This window comes from Daphnia magna, unplaced genomic scaffold (assembly GCF_020631705.1).
Source record: "Daphnia magna isolate NIES unplaced genomic scaffold, ASM2063170v1.1 Dm_contigs132, whole genome shotgun sequence".
Lineage (NCBI taxonomy): Eukaryota > Metazoa > Arthropoda > Branchiopoda > Diplostraca > Daphniidae > Daphnia > Daphnia magna.
Window position 1 is genome coordinate 167,026 of NW_025533135.1, and position 24,695 is coordinate 191,720.

Consider the following 24,695-nt stretch of genomic DNA (forward strand, 5'->3'; position numbering starts at 1 on the left):
GCTACATCGGTAAGCTTCCAAATTGCTCTTATTCTGTTGGTCATTATGGTTTGGCTCGTTATCCCCTTTCTTGTCATATTGTATGTCCTCTCCCGTGCAATTCTTATGGCCTTAGTCAAGTAAAATACACGTCTATCATTGTGGGTAATTCGCCTCCGAGTTAACTTAAATTCCTATTCCAAACAACATTTAATTCTTTGTAGTACTTTACCCCACAAGGGATGTATTACACATGGTATAACAGTGTATTAACATTGAATACAAGTATATTTGATTCTGTTTACATGTAGTAGTATAAATTTATAATATCACAGTATATTCACATAGAATACAAGTATATTTGATTCTGTTTACATGTCAAATATAAACTCATAATATAATAGTGTCCCTAGTACTTAAACGTGGTAAATTTTCAGTTTCAGTGATTTCCACTGTTTAAGAACCTTCACTTTTCCGTTAAAAAAGGGTATTTTTCCCCTTCACTATCATTTTGAGAAACGGGTTTTATTCACCGTGTTTTACTCAGTTTTTAACTGGTTCTTTCCACCGTCCTTTTTTTGTTATGAGACCCATCCCTGTAAAAATGAGATACAACTCATGAGAATGCTCCTCAACGTGCTCAGCAGATTCATATGATCAGAATCTTGCTTTAAAATTTGAAAATGCTGCTTGATTTTTTAAAAGAATGTAAACATAAATCGCCTGGAGTTGTAAGAAACAGTAGAACTTATGTATTATTTGACAGGAGAAAATTTACATAGGCAGTGTGTGACGAATAGGAGTTACAAACCACTTACAAGTGCTTGTTCTAATGTCTGGCAAATCATTATAATCACTTAATTTATGCGGCAATGCGTACATTTTCCCCTGTAAGCAATTTAAATTCCATTCACCTATTCTATTTTCAAGTTTAGAAACAATATGAGTTCCATAGGTAGATGAGGGATAAGGATAATGGAACGCATCTTCTTTTAAGGAAAATTTGGAACCAATGATGAGCAACACTTTACTTTCGGGGGATTTTCGATGATATCAGAACAGACGACTACATTTCCGTTTTTCATTAGAGCAACATTGTTAGGGAATTTGTTTGATAAAACGAAATCGCGGAACGTGATTTTTTTCTCCTTATCGGGCCCTTTTCCATTTTTGAAACTTAAAACGACCTTGTTACTAGAATTCATTTCTTGCTCTTTTCCCAACAAAAGCTGTTGTGATGAATTAATGATCATCCCATCCGAAGAAGTGGGCAAAAGATACTTCGATCTTTCTACTAATCTGTTTCTTATCTGCTCTAAAGGTTTATTTCCCGAAGAAAGAATGTTTCTAAAGAATCTGTAGAAATTTTCGTAAGGGAAAGCACTCAAAGATTCAATTCCACAATCAAAATGAATAACGTCTTCCGGAAGATGAATAACTGCGTGTGTAGTCGGCCTGATTGGATAGCCAAAATCGATAAGTTGCTGAACAAAAAATTTCAAAACACACGATGCTCGCAAGGCATCCTCTTTTGGTACCGGGTTTGGGCTAAAACCTCCCATTAAGAGCATCGCATATTGAAGCAACATTAAGTTGTTAAATTGTTTTTCACTCAAAATGCCACTAAATACTGGAAAAAGAAAGTACATCAACAAATCTCTTAATTCATGATGCTTATACTTGTTTACGCAATTTTTAAGTGATCGAAGGTATCTGTCAAACTCAAATGGCTTGCACTTTTTGAAAAGTCGCAGTCTCGAATCTATTAAAGACAAAAGATTTTTGCTTATTTTACCCTCCTTTTGAACTGATACTATTCCCTTTAGTAATCTGCCAAAACAACATGCATACATTGTATGCATCGGTTCAATGGGGAATGCAGTAACCATTGGAACATTCAATTCAACAAATGGACTTATATCGTTAACATTAGTTATGTGGTTATCTCTACTTTCATCGCTTTCACAATATGACAAAAAATCCTCATCAGTTCTTGGGGGGCGTTCAGTTCCAAAAATTGAATACTAGTTTTCGGCTCTTCTCCTGATTTCAGTGGCACTGTGGGATGATGAATGCATCGTACACCTTCCTGAATACAGCGTTCGCAGGACCAATATCCTGAATGTCCCTTTATTCGTTTAAGATACGATCGCATAGGCCAATCGGCTATGATGCACCGAATTGACACTGTAAATTGTCGACCAGCAGTAACTTGGTCATCCAGATTCGTCGGATCAAGTCGCACTAATTCTTGAATCAAAGGGGCAAGGAATTTCTTCACGTCTGGTTTTGTTTTGCAATGAGCAACGCCAATAATAACAGGTTTTCGCACTTTAAGTAAAATACGCTTGCACTTGGATAGATCAGTAGACTCACTCACTGAATGGACTATCATACAGATAGGGATGCATTCAGACTGTTCTGAATTGTCGAAAAACTGAACTCCATCCGCACTTAAATCCACCTCAAAGTGTGTCACATGACGAGAGATCAAAACTGCGTTGTCCGTGTCATCCAAGCGACGACCTTGAAGAAATGCTTTGGCCTGCTCCACTTCAACTTTCTTATCCATCTTGTAAATCTAGGAAAACGAAATAAAGGAGATCAGAAATAAACGACTTTTTGCCAACTGTTTCATCAAATAAAAACAAAAATTACCTTGTTTCTTAAACAAAAGGGCAAAGCTTCAGGATTTGTCCTATAGATGCCAGCATACTGGAGGATATCCGCGTGTTTAAAATAGATGCCAACAGAATCACCACATAATGCGTTTTCTAGCCCAAAGTGCACGTATAGGCAATTGCCCTCGTCGTCCAAATTTATAACAGGGGGTAAAGGCATCGGTTTTCTCTTTTTTTCTCGTCGGTTGTTCAGTAGAGCTAGGTGTTTGTGACGATGTCAAGGTTTGTGCGCTTCTTTGATTCACTACATCTCTCCCATCTATATAAAGTAACTGCTGGCCTGTAGCTGGCAATGAGTCGTAGGCTGGAAGAGGCTGATATTCAATCAACAGTTTCAACAAGTATGTCATTTGACTTTTCTTTTGATTCGTTGACACTGCAAAATGCTGTAAAATTTTCTTGAGAGTCAGTGTTTTTTCCAAATACTCTCCACCACATAAAAAATTAGCTGGCATTCCTTCAAATTCATGTGACGTATCATCTCCATCATCATCATCATCTTCACTAAACAACAGTTCAGCAATGTGTGACGTTCCACCTTCTTGTCCATAAGTATCCTGCGATGTATGGTAGCCTAATGAAGTATATGTTGTTAATAATAAATAATGTAAGGAAACGGTACTAGATTGGGTTACCATTAAGTGTAGTTGTGTTTCCTGGAACAGGTGTTGGCTTTGATGTCGATTGACATGGCTGGGTGGATATGTTTTCTTAAACTACAGACTTCGTCAACTCAAACTTTTCAAAAATCCATGGTGCTGATCTTGCTAATTTATCAAACGTAACTGGTGGGACACCTTTCATAAGCCACTCGTCGATGTACTTTCGTGCTTTTCTTTGTAAGATTCTTGAATATTCCGCTGTTACGTTACCAGCCTTCTTCTTGGGCTCACGTTTAAAGTATCCAGCAATCAACAGTATTTGATTAGTTTGAACATCACTGAACGGTAACAACTCGGACATTTGACACAACTATTCTAGTTCAAAACTGCAAAAAACCTAACTTAGCACAGAATAGGAAGAAAGAAAAACGTGACTGTCATGCGCTCCACAAAATGAAAAGCGTCTGCTACATTCCTAGGGATCATTGTTGCCACTTACGTTTGACCAACTGATTGGATTTATCTGTTTCAATTCATATTTCCTATTCTTATATCGAACTAAAATGCAGTAATTTATTAAAAATTTATTCATCAAGACTTAATGGATTTCATATCCGATTTAAATAATAAATAAGATGCCAGATCTCTCAGTAACGGTGGCGTGCAGAAACTCCATTTTGTGACGTAGTGGCAAACTTGTGTGTTCCTAAGCCTGCTTTCGATTTCAAATTTCGTGATTTTTCTAAGTACCTAATTCGACGATTTTTCAGGTAAAATTTCACCGAAATATGTGATTTGTGCTTTAAACTTCACGTTTCAAAATTTAAATTGATTGTGAGATGACATATTTCATGTTTGATTTTTACTTTTTTCCGTCATTCGATTTTTGTGAATTTCTCACGTGGTAATCACATGTTTCACACGTGATTGCAGAACTAATCAGTTAATTAACTTCTTAATGGTTCTTTTTCAGGATAATATAGCGTTTTATATTGAAGATGGCATCCTCTGGTGACAGTGATGAACCACAAGATGATTCGTTTTCATCTGACGAAGAAACATTTCAGGTCTTTTTCTTTGAAATTTTAGAAAGATAATACTTTTGTTCACTTTACTGTAACTAATGATTTCTATCTCAGGTTGGAAGAATTCAGCAATTCTGGAAGGGAACGTACAATAAAATTTTGCCTGAAGTTGGTAGTCATCCACTTGGAGGTAACTCATCGAGCGAAGTGAAGTTTTTCATTGTTACCACACTGGAATGTGGAGAAGACCGCATACAGCGACAAGTGCACAGTATTATCCCAACTGGATGGATTTCGAGCAACATGGAATATCTACTTTATCCTCAACCCAGATTCACAGTTGGGGGTAAAAGTCCGATTGACTGGGGAGAGAAGACATTCAGAAGATTCCAAATACCATTCGAGTCGTGGATGGAATATGATATTCATGCCATTTTAAACCAAACCAAGGTTGGTAAGTTAATTAATGTATTTGTTTCTACACACCTGTTTGTACCGTAATGTTTATTTATGCAGTTAAATTTACGAAAGCAATAAAGGCCGCCAAAGCTGCAGCTAATGGTCAACCCATACTGTCAGACGCTTTTATTTCAGACAGTGATCGTATTTTGGGCAGAGGATTAAGGAAGGCAGCTCAAAAGCGTCCATTGGAAGAGAAGGTTTCCGGAAAAGGGAAGGAATGAAGAACGAATAATAATTCTCTAATAGAGACACCATCGTCCAGCTCCAACCTCAATCCAGCTGTTGCCATCAGGACTCAAAGCTTAAGATCTTGTCAGTCGAACACCCCGTTTGATTTCGAAAATTTCCCAACGAACTTAAATGTTGGAGCTTGTGTGGGCAACATCACCACCAACTCTGAGTTGGTTTCATTGAACAACTCATCCATGCCAGTTTCGAATGCAGCTGTACCGGCGCCCCATGGTAGCAGTGGTGACGGCAGCAATATTCTTCGTCCGTCCGTTATTCCTAGTCCACAACCGCATGATGTTGGCACAAGAACTGAAGCAGCATTATGTGGAGCTATTAACAAAGCAAGTGGAATAGTCAACAATGGAGCACCTTTACCGTCTACAAGTGATTATTTTTTTTCATTTAATTGAATGTATATATGATGTTCATGTTTATATGTCGTCTCAATTTGCAAACAGGCCACGTACAAGATGAAGAAGAGCAGAATCGGAATAATATTGATATTCAGGGTTCCAACGCTTTGCCGTCCATTTCACAAACACAAACTCGTGGACATGGGGCATATTTGAATGGCACTCAAAACAACGACGTTATAACACGTTCAACGAATATTGGTAAATTTTATTTTCGTCACTTTACTACTTCGTATTCCATTGACTATTTTGTTGTTGCTAGGTGTTGGCCATCATGACAAAGAGTTGGAAAGTCCTCCATCTTTTCCTACTTGTGATGAGTTCACGAGGTTGGATGCTGTTTACACACGTAGCTTGAACAGAAATAATGACACTCCATTGTCATGGGCAAACGGTAATTGAACCTCATTTTCGTGCTTCTCTCAAGTGTTTTTATATTATTGAAACCTTTTCGCACAGGTGGCGATCTCCTGCAATTGAATGGCTATCAGTCATCTCAGGCATTTTCATCATTCGACGTTCAGACATTGATGAGAGCCATTGAGCAAGTAGAAAAGAAGCTCGATGGGCTTGGAAGTACAGTAATCGAAAAGTTAGATTCCGTTTCTAAAAGAATGGAGGAGTCTTTCAAAAATGATTTGCCCTTAAAAGCTACCAAGCACGCCAACTACCATAGATGGATCGTGGAGTCCAACTTCGGAATTGTTTCTTGCGATACAGTAGAAAAACTCATTGCTACCAACACAGCTCTCTCGGACAAAACAATTGCAATAAGCATGGTTAGAAGCTGTTCATTTTCTTTTTAAATTTCAAAATTAATTTTTTATCTTATGTTCTCCACAGGTTTTCTTCATATCTGAGCGATATAAGGCGTCCAAATCAATAGGCGCTTTTGTAAACCAGGCGTATCGTTTGTTTTTATGTGACGAAACTAGTCAGAAAATGCAGTGGCGTAGTGTTGGTCGGGTCAATGACTTAAGGCCCGGACTCTCTGGTCTGATGAATATGCTTTCAGTTATAGGAGGTAAGCATCTTTTGTTTGCGCTTACATACAGCCCTTATTTCCTTCTATTTTTTTCTATTTTAGTTGCTCTCGACATTTTTAATCTTTCGCGGAACACTGCAAATGTTGATCATCGGAGGCTAATTGAAATGATTAAAAACTGCCGGAAATACAATGCCAAAAACTACAGGAAGAAGAATAATGTGCCAGGTGCCTTGGAGACGGATGCGTCAGCAGATGCTCCTCAGCTTCCAAATGCAAATGATGACAGTGACGCGGTTATTCTCTACAACTACATGACTATTCTAGAAAAAGAAGTTGTTAATTTTAGACCTCCGCCTGCTTTTGCTCGAGCACCAGATCTTTGTAATTGAAGATTCAACACCGTTTCAAACCTCTTGAATTGACGTTTATTCTTTGCCAATGTCGTTCTAAAGTCAGAAAATTGTCATTTTATAATTTATTGCCTTTCGCAGTTACTCGTACTTTGGTTTTATTTAAGGTTGTTTCATATGCAAAGACAAAACGCAATAAACGCTGATGGTTTCTCAATTCCATTTTCGTCTTTTTAACTTAATAGTAAACTATCTGAAAAAGAAGGGGAAGCTCAGTAGTTTTAAAAAGTAGGGTACCTGGAACCATTTTTAAATTCTAGTTCATAAGTCGTAGTTACTACCAGAAAATTACCGGTTTTTCTCACCTTATTGCTCGCTGTGTTACCTCTTTTTTTCTTACGGAAGGTTGGTTTATAAATCGTAGTTACCACCAGTAAAATACCGATTTTCTTCACCTTTTGCTCACTGTACTACCTCTCAGTATTATATGGAAGGTGGGTTCTAAAACGGTTATAAATACTAGTTTTAAACCGTTTTCCGCACGCAAACAAGCGGTTATTCACCAGGGGTAAACCACGGGGTTTTATCTTAAAACTGGTGAAAAATACCCGGGAAAAACTGGTTTTGCCCCGCAAGATATTTGCTAGGGGTATTCACATTGAATACAAGTATATTTGATCCTGTTTACATATAGAAATAAAAACTCATGGTATCACAGTGTATTCACATTGAAGACAAGTATATTTTATTCTGTTTACATGTAGAAGTAAAAACTCATAATATAACAGTGTATTCACGTTGAATACAAGTATATTTGATCCTGTTTACATTTAGAAGTAAAAACTCATGGTATCACAGTGTATTCACATTGAATACAAGTATATTTGATTCTGTTTACTTGTAAAAGTAAAAACTCATGGTATCACAGTGTATTCACATAGAATACAAGTTTATTTTATTCTGTTTACATGTATAATATAAACTCATAATATAATAGTGTATTCACATTGAATACAAGTATATTTGATCCTGTTTACATATAGAAGTAAAAACTCATTGTATAACAGTGTATTGACATTGAATACAAGTATTTTTGATCCTGTTTACATATAGAAGTAAAAACTCATGGTATCACAGTGTATTCACATTGAATACAACTATATTTCATTCTGTTTACATGTAGAAGTATAAACTCATAATATAACAGTGTATTCACATTGAATACAAGTATATTTGATCCTGTTTACATATAGAAGTAAAGACTCATGTGTAACGAAGGCCTACATATATATTTACTCATCATGCCCACATTTTATTATCTTATGTTACTCCCCTTTTTCACTTATGATTTCCACCTTTCTTCTTATGTTAACGTCTACAATTGCAACATATTCCCTGTTTACTTCCTTGAAACGTTGTTTGTCAATCCGGAGATGAAGTCATCGACACTTTTAACTGACCTCGATGAACACCTGCAAGTGATGCGCATATCGCACAATTAATAAACAATCAGTTGATTGGTTGCTTACACGTCATAATCAACCACTTAATAAAACATCTCTTGATTGGTTGCTCGTACCGAGTTGCGACAGGCCATCAGCGTCTGTGACCACTCCCGAAATGCGAGGTTTCATGATGAACCCACATTTCCGACAAACAGAGTCGCTCGGCAACTTCCACAACGTTTAGACGCGGAAACTCTATCAGTGCAAATTCTTGAATTTGCTAGAGTCTTCTCACAGTTCTGAAACGTTTAGTAGTCGAATTGTTGAGGGGTAATTCTCCGCTTCGCATCGTTTTACCAACGTGCGCTCCCGTAACGCTCGCGCTACATCGGTAAGCTTCCAAATTGCCCTTATTCTGTTGGTCATTATGGTTTGGCTCGTTATCCCCTTTCTTGTCATATTGTATGTCCTCTCCCGTGCAATTCTTATGGCATTAGTCAAGTAAAATACACGTCTATCATTGTGGGTAATTCGCCTCCGAGTTCACTTAAATTCCTATTCCAAACAACATTTAATTCTTTGTAGTACTTTACCCCACAAGGGATGTATTACATAATGGTGGCAGCGCTTTTGAACTCAACCACAATAAATGATGATGTTATTACTGGCGGGTCTAGAATTCCACGAACTCCCATACAACCCAGTGTGCCCCAAATCAATGTTCCCCTGCCCAGTGAGCCAACTGTTGCTAGATCACTTAATTTCGATAAGTTGCATGTTGAACCCCAAATTGCACCTGATACATGTCCAGCTTGTACCACTCCCAAACCAATTTCTGAACCGGCTAGTAAACCCGCTTCTTCCGTTGTAAGTACACAACCATCTAGAGTTAGTTCTCAGTTAAGTAAGCTTAGATCTAACGGTGCGTACGAAGCCGTAGCTCGTCTTGATACGGTTTCCAGACGGAAACCCAGAGGTAGTTTTGCCTCTGGTACCGTTTCAGGGAAGCGTTCACCTTCTATTTTTGCTAGAATTGCTGCGCGTATTTCTCCAGCTAAGTCTCCTCCAAAAGTTTCGCCTAAGTCTAGTTCAGTAGCAAAAACAGTGTTAGGGTTTTTCACGAGGAACTCCCCGAATGGAAAATCAACTGAACCTGAGCCTACGACATCTATTCAACAAAATCAAGAACAATCAACAGAAGATATTCCAGCCCAAAACGAGCAAGCTTCCGTACTTAGTCCTTGTGGTCAAGGGCCTGAAGGAGAGAGAAGCAGACTTCCAGTCGACCGATCCGAAGATCTGGGTACAGCTAATTTGGTTGATTCAAGACATCCGTCTATCGAACCACTTTTACCCGACCCGAATCCAACGACAGTGTGGACAGAACATACGATCCTGCTGAGGCATCTGACGTCGATCCTACAGGTGAAACTACACGCACAGGTGAAGAAAACAACCCAATCGAAAGCCCAAGCGTCCGTGCTGACTTCGATCTTCATATCACATGCGAGACAGTTCCTGATATTTTTGCTGAGTCAAATTCACTGAATCATGGAACTGCAAGGCGTGTCACCACAGAAACACGAGACAATCTTAGCCTCGTTTCAGAATTTTGGAACTTCCATCAGACACCGAGAAGAACGCTACCTACATCTAACGAACGAAGTGAGAGAGTTATCCTCCCACTTGGAAGTGCAGCTACTGACCCATCAACAGTCGTTCCTGAAAGACATCCGCAACCTAATCTTCTACCTGCGGGAGCTACGCCTGCTGACTCCGCTGGAACCGCTAGTTCCGGAAATCAACTCGTTGCTGAGGAAATTGGACAACTTCCCGGGAGCGGTCAACCCGAACAACGTGCAGCTGGAAGAGGAGATCAAACAAACACTCTCCCAAGTCAAGGTCCGATTGCAACGGTTCCTACCATCCCATACGGCGGAGGACGTACCTCAACAACCCGCGGCCCAACAACCAGCACCGTCAAGAGGAGAGGACCGTTCGACGTCCACGACAGGTGCGATTCGCCGACCACCGCCCTATTCGCTTTTCCCGTCGTCGATGTTCGACCCGACGCCCACGCATACTGATTACACCACCCAGGAGCGTCGCAGACGTTACAGCGAATCTCGATCATCTACGAGCAGCATTTCAACACAATCTCACAATTCAAGACAGGAGAGCTTAAGAGAGCAAGAAACAAATCCTAAGAACATGGCTCAATGTCCTTCCCTAGTAGAGCAGCTACAGCTAGAGATCTTGATGATTTCCAGAATAATCAGCATACCTTTTCCCGTTTGCAATTACTTCCCTCGTTATCCGGAAGTCCACTTACGCGTTTCGACTCTTGGCTAGAATCTTTCGAAGCTATAGTAGACACATCAGGATGGTCAGGAGAGAAAATTGTCCAAATGCTTCGTGCTAAATTAACAGACAGAGCTTTTTCCGTAATTCAGGCCATTTTGAAAGATCTTCCGCATGATTATGATTCGGTCAAAGAAGCTTTGCTCCATAATTTTCACGGTGACGAAAATGTTGACTTATATCTTAAGAAATTTAACAAAGCTAAGCGTAAGCCAGGCGAGAAAATCGTTGATTATGCCCTTCGACTGCAGGAAATTTTCAAGCGTGCATATCCTGTAGGTCACTCTGAGACGTCTTTTGCAATTATTTTAATGCAGAAATTTATTGAAGGCTTAGATCCCAAACTACAGACAAAAGTTAAATATAAGGACTTTATGGATTTTGGCGAACTAGTTACTTCAACACGGACGTATGCTAGTAGACTAGAAGCGTTAGAAACAGATCGTGAAAGGCAGGAGTTTATTCGGTCTATTGATGGCACACATGGCACCAATAGCGCAGAATTGACAGAGCTTAAGCAAATGATAGTAGATCAGAAAGAAATAGTGATGAAGGCAGTTGCTAACGTTCGCCATGAAGACAAGCCTGTAGTTGAAAATAAAACTGAAAGTGAGCAGATTAGGGACATTCTTAGTGAACTCGTGCAGAGCGTAAAAGAACTCCATCTCAATAGGAAAGACGTCTCGTATCCACCAGATACACAGTATAGGAAACAGGTCTCGTTTCAATCGCCCATGGCTAATCAGCAAAACGGTAACGTGAGAGCACCACCGCAGCGCTTTAATAACAATAATGGAAATAGACAATTTGTAAACTCCCAAAATAGTTCTAGAAACAGCAGTCCGCCAGCCCCCAGACCTCCGAATGATTTCAATAATCGACCTTTACAGTCGTCGGTTATTTGCAATTTTTGTGGTTACCGAGGTCACATTCAGGCAGATTGTCGCCGTTATCAACGTCAAGCACTAGAACAAGCTCAGCCGCCTATTTGTTATTCTTGCCGTGACATCGGGCATAGATCTAACAATTGTCCTAAGTTCAGAAACAATAATAGACCTAACATTCCCGGTCCTCCCCAAGATCATGAAAACCAGTAGGAATCAACTGTAGCTTCGGGTCAGTTGATGAAGAGCCTCCTCTCAAATCCTGACAAGTCGCAAAATTAACAACAATTACGAATGAATCGACTCCAAGAATTCCGTTAAAGATTTTCCAGGTCCCGTTCCAAGCATTATTCGATACAGGCGCGTCAAAAGCATTATACATGAACGTTTATTTAAGAAGTTACCCCCTAGAGGTCAGGCGATCTGCAACCAGCTTGACTTCGATTTATATGATGTAGGAGAAAATAAGTTACATACGCTGGGAAAAGTGACTCTGCCCGTTGGATACGGGGAGACAATTTTACAGCAAGAATTTATCGTTACAAACGGTGTTTCTGAAGATTGTATCCTTGGATGGGACGCAATCCAGAAGCATGGTTTTCAGCTTGATTGAGAAACAAAGAGTATTTACTTAGCTAGAGATGGGCAAGGCCCCTCTTCTATTTTTAGGGTGCCGGAAATGGCAGTTACAGCAGTCAAAAAGACGACGTTACCTCGTCAGACGTCGCTAGTAACTGTAGGCCAATTGAAGGGTTCATTTCTGTATGTACCTCCGAATTCGGCATTTATCTTCACGCCATGTGAGAATTTGCCAGATGGAATTTATATTGAAGAATTTATAGGAAAGGTATCGGGAGATGGAGCATATAACATTATAGTCGAGAATCATTCGTTACAGCAAGTCACAATTCCACGAAACACCAAGTTAGGCGTTATTGAAATCGCTCAGCAGATTATCGGAAAAGTAGCGTTAAATACATCAGAAATTAAGCCCATTGAATCACGTGAGCCTATTGTAATTTCGGAAGTCGACCCGGAATTTCAAGCACCGCTCTCTCAATTATTAAAGGACTTTCACGACTTGTTTGCTTCAAAAGATTCAGAACTAGGGAATACCAATCTCATTAAACATACAATTGATACAGAAGGAAGAGGCCCTATTCGACAACGCCCATATAGAGTTACTATCAAATTCTACATATCAAAGGAAATTATTGGAAGACAAAGTGCAGGAGATGCTAGATGCAAAGGTCATCAGATACTCGCAATCTCCATGGGCTTCACCCGTGGTGCTTGTAGAGAAAAAGAATGGAGAAATAAGATTTTGCGTTGATTATAGGAAATTAAACAGCATTACAAAAAAGATTCTTTTCCCATGCCACGCATCGATGAAATTTTGGAAAAATTATATGGAAAGAAATTCTTTACAACCCTTGATTTAGCTTCCGGTTATTGGCAGATTCAAGTTCATGATCCAGATATCGAGAAAACAGCTTTTGTTGTAGAAAATAATCTTTATGAATTCGAGAGAATGGCGTTTGGTTTGTGCAATGCACCTGCCACGTTCCAAAGGCTAATGAATTATGTACTGAGAGACGTCTTAGGAAGTAAAGCGTTAGTTTATCTGGATGACGTCATTATCTTTTCACAGATACATTTGAAAATCATTTAAATGATATTCGAGAAATTTTTAACCTTTTAAAAACAGGCAATTTAAAGTTAAAACTTAATAAATGTCAATTCGCTAAGCGTTCAGTAAATTATTTAGGCCATGTAATCTCAACGGACGGTATTAAACCCGATCCAAGTAAAATTGATAAGATGGTTAATTATAAAACACCAACTTCTGTTGACGAAGTCAGATCATTTCTTGGACTTGCCGGATATTATAGAAGATTTATAAAAGAATTTGGTTCAATTGCTAAGCCGTTAACTCGATTAACGCATAAAGATCTAAGTAGGAAACCATTTGCGTGGGGAACTGAGGAACAGGTTGCCTTTGAGAAGTTGCGCAATTCTCTAGTAACTCCCCCAGTTCTCGCATATCCAAATTTTAACGAAAAATTTTTCTTTTTACTGATGCGTGTGAGTATGGAATTGGAGCGGTATTATCGCAAATGCAAGATGGGCAAGAACATCCAATAGCCTATTCTAGTAGGCAATTAACAAAAGCTGAAATGAAGTACAGTACCACAGAAAAAGAAGCATTAGCTGTAGTTGACGCGATTAAATACTTTCGACATTACTTACTAGATAAACCTTTCGAGATCATTAGTGACCATCGACCTTTGCAATGGCTTGAAAACCAGAAAGATAACAATGGTAGGTTAGGTAGGTGGGCTATATTATTAGCCGCGACGAATTATGAATTGAAATATAGGCCTGGACGTATCCATCAGAATGCAGATTGTTTATCCCGTTTAAAAGTTGCTAGTATTCAACCAGTACCAAATAATATTAAGTTAATTTGCGAAAAACAACTTGAAGTTGAACTTTGTATGGATATTCGAAATTATCTAGAGAAAGGAATACTTGACGAGAAATTTAGCCAATCCAAGCCGGATTGGGCTAAAGAAATTGAATATTTTGAAATTATTGAAGGTACGCTTTATCGGCACGAATTGCCTTCAAAGGATAGTAAACGTAATGAAATTAATCATCAGTTAGTCTTGCCTTACTCCCTCCGCCATCTAGTGTTGAAAGAATTACACGATGCGCCGATGGGTGGGCATTTAGCTTTTTATAAAACTTATTTGAAGGTCAAGAACAATTATTATTGGCCTACAATGAGGAAAGATATATTAGAATATTGTCAAGCTTGTGAAATTTGTACCGCTAATACGGCATCAACTTATAGAGCCCTATTACATCCCCATGAACTTACAAAAGCCCCTTTTCAAGTGATTGGGTATGGATTTCTTAGGCCCTATTACTCCCGTTTCTCCTAATGGAAATAGTTATATCTTAGTTATCACTGATTATTTTAGTCGCTGGGTAGAAGCAGTAGCATTGAAAGATCAAACTGCCCAAACCACAGCTGAGTGCTGTATATAAAACCATTATTGTACGGCATGGAATGCCAAAAGCTATTGTCTTCTGATCGTGGAACAAATTTCACATCGAAATTGTTCCGCTATTTTTGTAAAAAGTTAAAGGTTGATCAAAGGCTCACCACTGCCTACAATCCTGCTAGTAATGGTGAGACCGAGAGATTTAATCGAACATTAACCTCTATGTTAAGAAAAGAATTAAAAGATGGGCAACATGCTAATTGGGAAGAAATGTTGGATGATGTTTTATTTGCATACCGTAGTTCTACGCATTCTTCGACACTTGAAACCCCTTTATTATTTAGTGCACGGTAGAGATCCTAATATCCCTATTAACGAATTTCTAGATGCTTCTCCTTCAACTTTTAAATCCGCCTCTGATTTATTAAATTTGAACGAAATTTAAATGAACGGAATTTAAACGATCCCTTGCGTTATAGCTTCCAACGAGTTCGCAAAGAAACCGAGAAAGCTCGGAATCGCCAGCGCGAACAATATAACAAACGAGCAAGAAAAGAAATATGTTGTAGGTGATAAAGTCTTATTAGATATTCGTGTAGTTAAGGATGGCGATAGTAGGAAGTTTACATCTAAATATAAAGGTCCTTTATAGAGTAGTAAAAGTTTATAATAATAGCACTGTAGATATAGCTGATAGTTCTGTATGTCAACGTACGCACGTAAATCGTTTAAAACCATTGTACGAGACAATGTTGTGGAAAACGGAACCTTGTCCCCCAATTGAGAACCCCACTGATTTCGAAAACCGATTTCGCAAGTCAATTGCGACTCAAACTCAAGACCATGACATTGCCATGGAAAATCAAGATCATGAAGATATATTGGCAAGTGACGATTACGAAGATGACACCACGCCAACAACTGATCATTTTCGACGATGTAAATGTATCTCAACAACAATCTGATGTCGTCAGCGTTCATCGTCCTTCATCGGAAGATAATATTTCTAACACAGAAGAATCGAACAGCGAAACACAATCAGTTCAACATAACGCAATTAACGAAAATGACTCCGCACGCGCCGAAGTTGATGCAACCGAGAGTTTGCCATCCGAGCCAGAAGAAGAGACGCCAACTGAGAACCCAGAACTACTTCATGTTACCAGACGCCCGCAACGCAATCGACAAAGCCTCTGCGTTATCGAGATGGAGTCCAATAGCAAGAAGAAATCCCACATATAAGTCCGTACCAAATTATTCCATCACATCATAACCACCACACATTACCAATTGCAATCCCAACTGGACAGCTTTGTCTAAAAGAATGGAACACGTCAATCACGTATTTGAAGACAATCGATGAGAAAAATTTCTTTCTTCTATTTCTCTTTTTTTCTTTCTAGTCTCTTGAAATTTTGCTATATTCTGTTATTCGCCTATCACTTTTCTATCCTGTCTTCTTTTCCCTCTCTGTATTTCCCCTCCCTCTTCAAAAGCGTTGTAGCCTTTCAGTAGTGTTTTTAAATAAATAAAACCACAAAAATAACAATAAGAATAGTCTCCAAAATTGAAAAAAAAACATATAAGGGATGAAAAAAAACAAAAAATAAAAATAAGATAGGAAGAGTAGGAATAGAAAGAAAATATAATATAGGGAAAAGATAGAGTTCAAACAATCAGCATAAGTTAAATCATTAGTTCAAGTAGCCTCAAAAAAGGTTAGGATTCTTTAAAAACATATAATTATATATGTTTCTGAGGAATAAGATTTATTATAATATGATAATTTTTTTATCCGATTAGACTTGGAATTCAAATATATAATTACATTGTGGACAAAATTACTTTAAAAAATTTTTTTGAAAAAATGCAAAAGCCGTTCGAGCGAGGTTCGGGTCAATCTGGCGCCAGACTCTCCCCTAGCCGAAAGGAACAAATCTCCATCGTCAGTAGTCAGTTCCGACAGCCAACTCTTGCCACCCACAAGAGCTTACACGGCCAACGGAATTGACAGCTGAGAAGAGCGCGAGGCGACTCATATACACAGGAAGGGGGTGGAAAGGCCCCGATGGTAAACCACCGTGACCCGCCTTCCGTACATTGGAGCCGACGCACATTTGTTCCTTTTACAAGCTTCCCCGGGATTTGAACCCGAGTACCCACGCGTCGCAAGCGAGCTTGCTAACCAACTATCTTTGCGTGGGGTATAAGCTATGTGTATATCCAAGCAAGTCATTCCATCTCGGACAAGCTAACTTTTTACTTATTGTAAAATAAAAAGCTCCCCGTTAGATAAATAAAAACCTTAATTAACTAAGTTCATCGAGTTATTTGTCATTTTTAATCAATAAGTTCTTATTTTCTAAGTTAGACTTATTTATTTCCAGAATTGACATAAACTAGTACAACGTCATCTAGCGGTCAAGTTTTAAACTACGAGTAAAAGTACTAATACGCATAAAATAATAGGGAAATTATATTGGCATTACCGTAGCAATCCTTTAGTCCCGAACTCTTCTTCTATTCCGCCTGCTATATTCTTCTTTCACTTCTTTTCCTTTCTTTTTTCGCTTATCCTTTCCACTTTACAAACTAAGAAAACGACACTCATCAAAATGGCAACCTGTCTTCGCCTACGCACTTGTTGTTATGCGATGCTTCCTTCGACACATCTTCAACCAGCCTCCGAATGATTGTCCGTTTACACAATAATAATGAACACAAAACTGTTTTATTCAACATTGTATTTGATTAAAAAAAAAAAAAAAAAAACATACATAAGGGAGAGAGGGTTAGGAAAAAATATAATAAGAAAAACATATACATCAATAAACATCAATAAACATGAAAAAATTAACAAAATATATATTCAAGAAAAAAAAAATTGAACAAAAACAGTGTCAAAAAAAAAAGAGAATAATAAACATTGAAACACTGATGGACCTGTAAACAAAAGGGAAAAAAGAGATTAATTGATGTAATGAAAAGTGAAAAAAAAACAAACACTCACTTACCTCTCTTCCTCGTTAAAAAAAATGTCTATCATATTTACACCTAGTTTTCAAATGAAATGTATTTCTTATGTGAATTCAATTGTCAGTGCATTATTACTTTATTTTGATTGCTTACCTTAAAAATGTTTTTATTGTCATGTTTTTCTTTTTCCCTATGTCCACCTAAAAGTAATACTTAGAAAAACTTACCTTTACGTAAAACACTGTTTGAAATTTACACTGTATCCATATATGTGAGTGAATACTCGACCATGGTATTACACATCACAGTAGACACTTTAACACACTTTACACATTTGTACCAACAAATTTACACGTATTTTGAAAAACAAAACAAAAAAAAAACAAAAGAAAAAAATTAACAAAATAAACAAAATAAACAGACAAAGAACAAAAAAAAGAAAAATACCAAAAAAAAACAAAAAAAAACAACAAAAACAAAAAAAAAAAAAAAAGAAACAACAAACAAACAAGAAAAAAAAAACAAAAAAAACAACAAACAAACACTAACACACTGTTTCACTTGATTCCTTTCCTAACTAACAACTTTTCTGTTTTCGTTCTTGACGCAAATGCGTCATTGTTCCATTTACACTACGCGTATAGCAGCGCCACCGCTAGCTGCCACACCCAACGCGAAAATATATATTTTATTTTCCTTTCCTTGCTGTAGCTTTTCCCAATGTCCCAAAGTTGAAAATATTCTAAGTCCCTTTTTCGCCGTCGGCAATCTATTCCGTCTTATCTCTCTTTTATTTCCCTCCGTTTTTCCCCCATTCGCACTTCCCCTGTGTATTGGACTTGCGCGTGACCTTGACAGCGCCAAGCATTTACCGTTACATTTTTCAATGTTTTATTTCTTATCCGCGCTCCTATACGAGTGACATTTTCGAAATTCTTTCTTTTCTATAATTAAGATTTTTTTCTCTTCTCTCTGATGATACCAAATTTGCCCCAAATTGTTGCTTCCTTCCAGTAGAAAACTCTGTTAAATTGAAAGGCCCTATTTCCCCTATCCCTGTTGCCGTGTCACCGTTAAAGTATAGCCGACGGAATGTCTTTTACCTTTTTTTTAAAAAATCAATGAGAATATTTTCCTTTTTTTTCCCCACATTTTTACCTTTTCTTTTATTGTTCTCATTTACTAGTTTTTAAGAAACCCACATGATAAAGGTAGAATACTTGGCCATAAGAATGTTTCCATTTTTATATTTCCCTGTGTTGTTTTCCGTATGTTTCATGTGTAGTAATGTCGTCAATGCCGTTACTATTGCTACTGCTGTGTCTCTACCTACGTGCGCGCGCATTTCAAACAACCGTATCCGATTGCGCTGAGCCTTTGAATATGGGAATTATTCAATTTCCTGATGCTGATAACAAGCCGAAAATGAATTCCACGAGTGCTGTTCCAGTGAGATATGTTGTCTACAGTGATGAACGCGCCGCAGTGAAATTTCCGGGTTTTATTTGTGCCAAATGGAGAAATATTCACCGCGTGACTATGAACTTTTTCGGTCAAACAGTGATTGTGCCTGAGAAAATTCCTATAGACACAACGGCTTCTGAGTGCTATAAAATGATTAACACTAAAAAGTGCGAAGGTTATGAAATGACTCTTTCGGATGAGAAGTATGTATTTTCGCATGAACCTCGATCTGATGGTTACTGGATGCGAACCGTCGATTGGGAAACTCTGAATTGTGCGCTTGAGCAAGTACAACTGTTTCAACAAATGGAAGATGAAGATTTTCCAACGCCGATCGGAAAAGCTTCTTCAACCGCTGGTACCTTGTCTCACAACCATCTAACTTTGGTTTGGGATACGACATACACCCATAAGGTTCAACACGAATTACGTACAGTTGAATCCGGAACCGGAAATCTTATGATGAAAACGATTAATGAAAAATATTTCCGCCTCTTGGACGACGAACGTCAACTAGATTTTCATTTGACTCTTCAACCACCTTGCGACCCCAATCATCGAAGTTGCAACAACCGAACAACGACTTTTAAAATCGTCGGCCAATCAAATTTAGTTTTGGTAACGTGGCCCTTCGTCGATAAATCTCTATCACTCACCGCCGAGTCGGCGTCCATCAAGGAGAAGGCCCAACCAAGCGTCTCTGTTGAAACCACCTCACCATCTAGTGACCCCGATTTGGATAAATTGGCCAATAAACAATATATTCAAGATCGTGCTATTGATCGTGATAATGAATTAGCGCGTATGCTACAGACAATTGAATGTGATGTTCGCAAAGCTAAAAATGAACGAGCAATTATCACCGCCCAATATAATGGTTGGCTCGCCGCTTCATTATTGAAATTACCTCGGTGTGCAAAATTGCAAGCTTTTGGACAAACCGCCGTAGTGATTCAGTGTAAAACTGTGAATGCCACATTGAAACCATAATCACACCATGTGGACCACAACCGAAATTTAACAATTATACCATTAATCTCGATGGCTGGGAATTAGTGAAATTTTCCCCATGCTATTGGACAAATGGTTTCGTCAACTTCAACGATAAACCTTACGCCTTCCGCAACAACACTTGGAAAAGGATCGACCCGAATATTGTACCGCCGGAGCGTACATTGGCTCATTCCTTCCGCTATGAAGACGTGAAAGCCTTCGACTATGACCATCGCAGCAATCCAGCTTATAACGATAATTTACTCAACCACATGAACGTTGTAGCTGACATCGTAGCCGCCATGAATGAACAATCACCTGCTGATTTCCCATCCTACATTTCCCATCCCATCCTACATTTTGACAAAGTTTCAATTTTTTTTTATGAAAGGCTAATTTTGCCGATTTTTAAAATAAACAATGCCGATCAATCTTTCGTGGCGAGGGGACGAAATCCTAGCCCGGGGGAAGAATGGAAGGGAAAAGCAAAAGGGGAAGAAAGGGGGAACAGAATTTCCGACGTACGTTTTATTAAAAAAATCGGCCAAAATCAGCCTTTCTTAAAAAAAAATTGAAACTTTGTCAAAATGTAGACGACTATGTCGTCTACCGTTTGTAAAAGTTTCAAGTAAAAATTCGTAAATTGGAATTTTCAATAATTTTTTCAGTAACATACACTTTAGCATGGAAACATATGGCGAGCGCGCCGATGTTTCCAAACTTTATACCTATGACTTTGGGGCTAAACTTCTATTCACAAACATTTCAAAAAATTCATAGCGAAAGGAAATTCTTTCCTCAACAAGAGGATTTTTTTGGATTTGCTTTGCGATAACTCAAACGTGAGTTATCGCGTAAAAAAGGCAGACACTTTGGCCCGTAAGCCGCCGTGTTAAAAGCGCGGAAAAACTCGTCGTGTTTCCAAACTTTGTGTGGGTACTGTACTTGTATTCAATGTGAATACACTGTTATACCATGAGTTTTTAGTTCTATATGTAAACAGCATCAAATATACTTGTATTCAATGTGAATACACTGTTATACCATGAGTTTTTACTTCTATATGTAAACTGCATGGAATATACTTGTATTCAATGTGAATACACTGTTATACCATGAGTTTTTAGTTCTATATGTAAACAGCATCAAATATACTTGTATTCAATGTGAATACACTGTTATACCATGAGTTTTTACTTCCATATGTAAACTGCATGGAATATACTTGTATTCAATGTGAATACACTGTTATACCATGAGTTTTTAGTTCTATATGTAAACAGCATCAAATATACTTGTATTCAATGTGAATCCACTGTTATACCATGAGTTTTTAGTTCTATATGTAAACAGCATCAAATATACTTGTATTCAATGTGAATACACTGTTATACCATGAGTTTTTACTTCTATATGTAAACTGCATGGAATATACTTGTATTCAATGTGAATACACTGTTATACCATGAGTTTTTAGTTCTATATGTAAACAGCATCAAATATCTTGCATTCAATGCCTGTTATACATGTTTTTACTTTATATGTATGGAATATACTTGTATTCAATGTGAATACACTGTTATACCATGAGTTTTTACTTCTATATGTAAACTGCATGAAATATACTTGTATTCAATGTGAATACACTGTTATACTGTTTTCATGAGTTTTAATATATATACTTGTATTCAAGTGAATACATTATACATGGTTTTTACTTCTATATGAATATTTTGAATTATACACTGTTATACCATGAGTTTTTACTTCTATATGTAAACAGCATCAAATATACTTGTATTCAATGTGAATACACTGTTATACCATGAGTTTTTACTTCTATATGTAAACTGCATGGAATATACTTGTATTCAATGTGAATACACTGTTATACCATGAGTTTTTAGTTCTATATGTAAACAGCATCAAATATACTTGTATTCAATGTGAATACACTGTTATACCATGAGTTTTTACTTCTATATGTAAACTGCATGGAATATACTTGTATTCAATGTGAATACACTGTTACACCATGAGTTTTTAGTTCTATATGTAAACAGCATCAAATATACTTGTATTCAATGTGAATACACTGTTATACCATGAGTTTTTACTTCTATATGTAAACTGCATGGAATATACTTGTATTCAATGTGAATACACTGTTATACCATGAGTTTTTAGTTCTATATGTAAACAGCATCAAATATACTTGTATTCAATGTGAATACACTGTTATACCATGAGTTTTTACTTCTATATGTAAACTGCATGGAATATACTTGTATTCAATGTGAATACACTGTTATACCATGAGTTTTTTAGTTCTATATGTAAACTGCATCAAATATACTTGTATTCAAATGTGAATACACTGTTATACCATAGAGTTTTTAGTTCTATATGTAAACAGCATGAAATATACTTGTATTCAATGTGAATACACTGTTATACCATGAGTTTTTACTTCTATATGTAAACTGAGCATGGAATATACTTGTATTCAATGTGAATACACTGTTATACCATGAGTTTTTAGTTCTATATGTAAACAGCATCAAATATACTTGTATTCAATGTGAATACACTGTTATACCATGTTTTTATATAAACTGCATGATTGTATTCATGTGAATACACTGTTATACATGAGTTTTTAGTTCTATATTAAACTGCATTATACTTTATATATACTTTTTGTTTTTAATGTGTGATATACTTACTGTTATACCATGAGTTTTTACTTCTATATGTAAACAGCATCAAATATACTTGTATTCAATGTGAATACACTGTTATACCATGAGTTTTTAGTTCTATATGTAAACTGCATGGAATATACTTGTATTCAATGTGAATACACTGTTATACTCATGAGTTTTTATTCTTTATATGTAAACAGCATCAAATATACTTGTATTCAATGTGAATACACTGTTATACCATGAGTTTTTACTTCTATATGTAAACTGCATGGAATATACTTGTATTCAATGTGAATACACTGTTATACCATGAGTTTTTAGTTCTATATGTAAACAGCATCAAATATACTTGTATTCAATGTGAATACACTGTTATACCATGAGTTTTTACTTCTATATGTAAACTGCATGGAATATACTTGTATTCAATGTGAATACACTGTTATACCATGAGTTTTTAGTTCTATATGTAAACAGCATCAAATATACTTGTATTCAATGTGAATACACTGTTATACCATGAGTTTTTACTTCTATATGTAAACTGCATGGAATATACTTGTATTCAATGTGAATACACTGTTATACCATGAGTTTTTAGTTCTATATGTAAACAGCATCAAATATACTTGTATTCAATGTGAATACACTGTTATACCATGAGTTTTTACTTCTATATGTAAACTGCATGGAATATACTTGTATTCAATGTGAATACACTGTTATACCATGAGTTTTTAGTTCTATATGTAAACTCAAATATACTTGTATTATGAATACTTATACCATGGTTTTAATATACTTGTATTCAATGTGAATACACTGTTATACCATGAGTTTTTAGTTCTATATGTAAACAGCATCAAATATACTTGTATTCAATGTGAATACACTGTTATACCATGAGTTTTTACTTCTATATGTAAACTGCATGGAATATACTTGTATTCAATGTGAATACACTGTTATACCATGAGTTTTTAGTTCTATATGTAAACAGCATCAAATATACTTGTATTCAATGTGAATACACTGTTATACCATGAGTTTTTAGTTCTATATGTAAACAGCATCAAATATACTTGTATTCAATGTGAATACACTGTTATACCATGAGTTTTTAGTTCTATATGTAAACAGTATCAAATATACTTGTATTCAATGTGAATACACTGTTATACCATGAGTTTTTAGTTCTATATGTAAACAGCATGGAATATACTTGTATTCAATGTGAATACTATTGTTTTGTATATTCCATGAGTTTTTACTTCTATATGTAAACTTTTGCATGGAATATACTTGTATTCAATGTGAATACACTGTTATACCATGAGTTTTTAGTTCTATATGTAAACAGCATCAAATATACTTGTATTCAATGTGAATACACTGTTATACCATGAGTTTTTGTTTCTATATGTAAACTGCATGGAATATACTTGTATTCAATGTGAATACACTGTTATACCATGAGTTTTTACTTCTATATGTAAACTGCATGGAATATACTTGTATTCAATGTGAATACACTGTTATACCATGAGTTTTTAGTTCTATATGTAAACAGCATCAAATATACTTGTATTCAATGTGAATACACTGTTATACCATGAGTTTTTACTTCTATATGTAAACTGCATGGAATATACTTGTATTCAATGTGAATACACTGTTATACCATGAGTTTTTAGTTCTATATGTAAACAGCATCAAATATACTTGTATTCAATGTGAATACACTGTTATACCATGAGTTTTTACTTCTATATGTAAACTGCATGGAATATACTTGTATTCAATGTGAATACACTGTTATACCATGAGTTTTTAGTTCTATATGTAAACAGCATTAAATATACTTGTATTCAATGTGAATACACTGTTATACCATGAGTTTTTAGTTCTATATGTAAACAGCATCAAATATACTTGTATTCAATGTGAATACACTGTTATACCATGAGTTTTTAGTTCTATATGTAAACAGCATCAAATATACTTGTATTCAATGTGAATACACTGTTATACCATGAGTTTTTACTTCTACATGTAAACAGCATCAATTATACTTGTATTCAATGTGAATACACTGTTATACCATGAGTTTTTACTTCTATAT

At 36.6% G+C, this 24,695-nt stretch overlaps 1 protein-coding gene and 2 pseudogenes across 2 annotated transcripts; 1 reads left to right on the plus strand and 2 right to left on the minus strand.

The window, feature by feature from the left end:
• Positions 1 to 705: 705 nt before the first annotated feature.
• LOC123467004 lies at positions 706 to 1,868 on the minus strand (annotated as a pseudogene).
• A 42-nt stretch (positions 1,869 to 1,910) lies between these two features.
• Positions 1,911 to 3,725, minus strand: LOC123467005. Of its 2 annotated transcripts, XM_045167066.1 has the most exons (4): positions 3,296 to 3,725; positions 2,729 to 3,234; positions 2,638 to 2,689; positions 1,911 to 2,560 (listed from the first exon to the last, which is right to left on the minus strand). In XM_045167066.1, the coding sequence occupies exons 2-4, from the start codon at positions 2,818 to 2,820 to the stop codon at positions 1,913 to 1,915; spliced, it is 792 nt and encodes a 263-aa protein (XP_045023001.1). In that variant the 5' UTR covers positions 2,821 to 3,234; positions 3,296 to 3,725; the 3' UTR covers positions 1,911 to 1,912. The 2 variants fall into 2 exon arrangements, with proteins under 2 accessions (XP_045023001.1, XP_045023000.1); XM_045167065.1 differs by having other exon boundaries at positions 2,638 to 3,234.
• A 212-nt stretch (positions 3,726 to 3,937) lies between these two features.
• On the plus strand, positions 3,938 to 6,951 carry LOC123467015 (annotated as a pseudogene).
• Positions 6,952 to 24,695: the final 17,744 nt, after the last annotated feature.

Bases quoted from the DNA above. Each gene is read 5' to 3' on its own strand.
- LOC123467005 (XM_045167065.1), bottom strand. From the start codon at position 2,820: ATGCCTTTACCCCCTGTTATAAATTTGGACGACGAGGGCAATTGCCTA. The intron at 2,561-2,637 runs GTAATTTTTGTT...TCGTTTTCCTAG, and splicing joins CCTTTTGTTTAAGAAACAAG to ATTTACAAGATGGATAAGAA.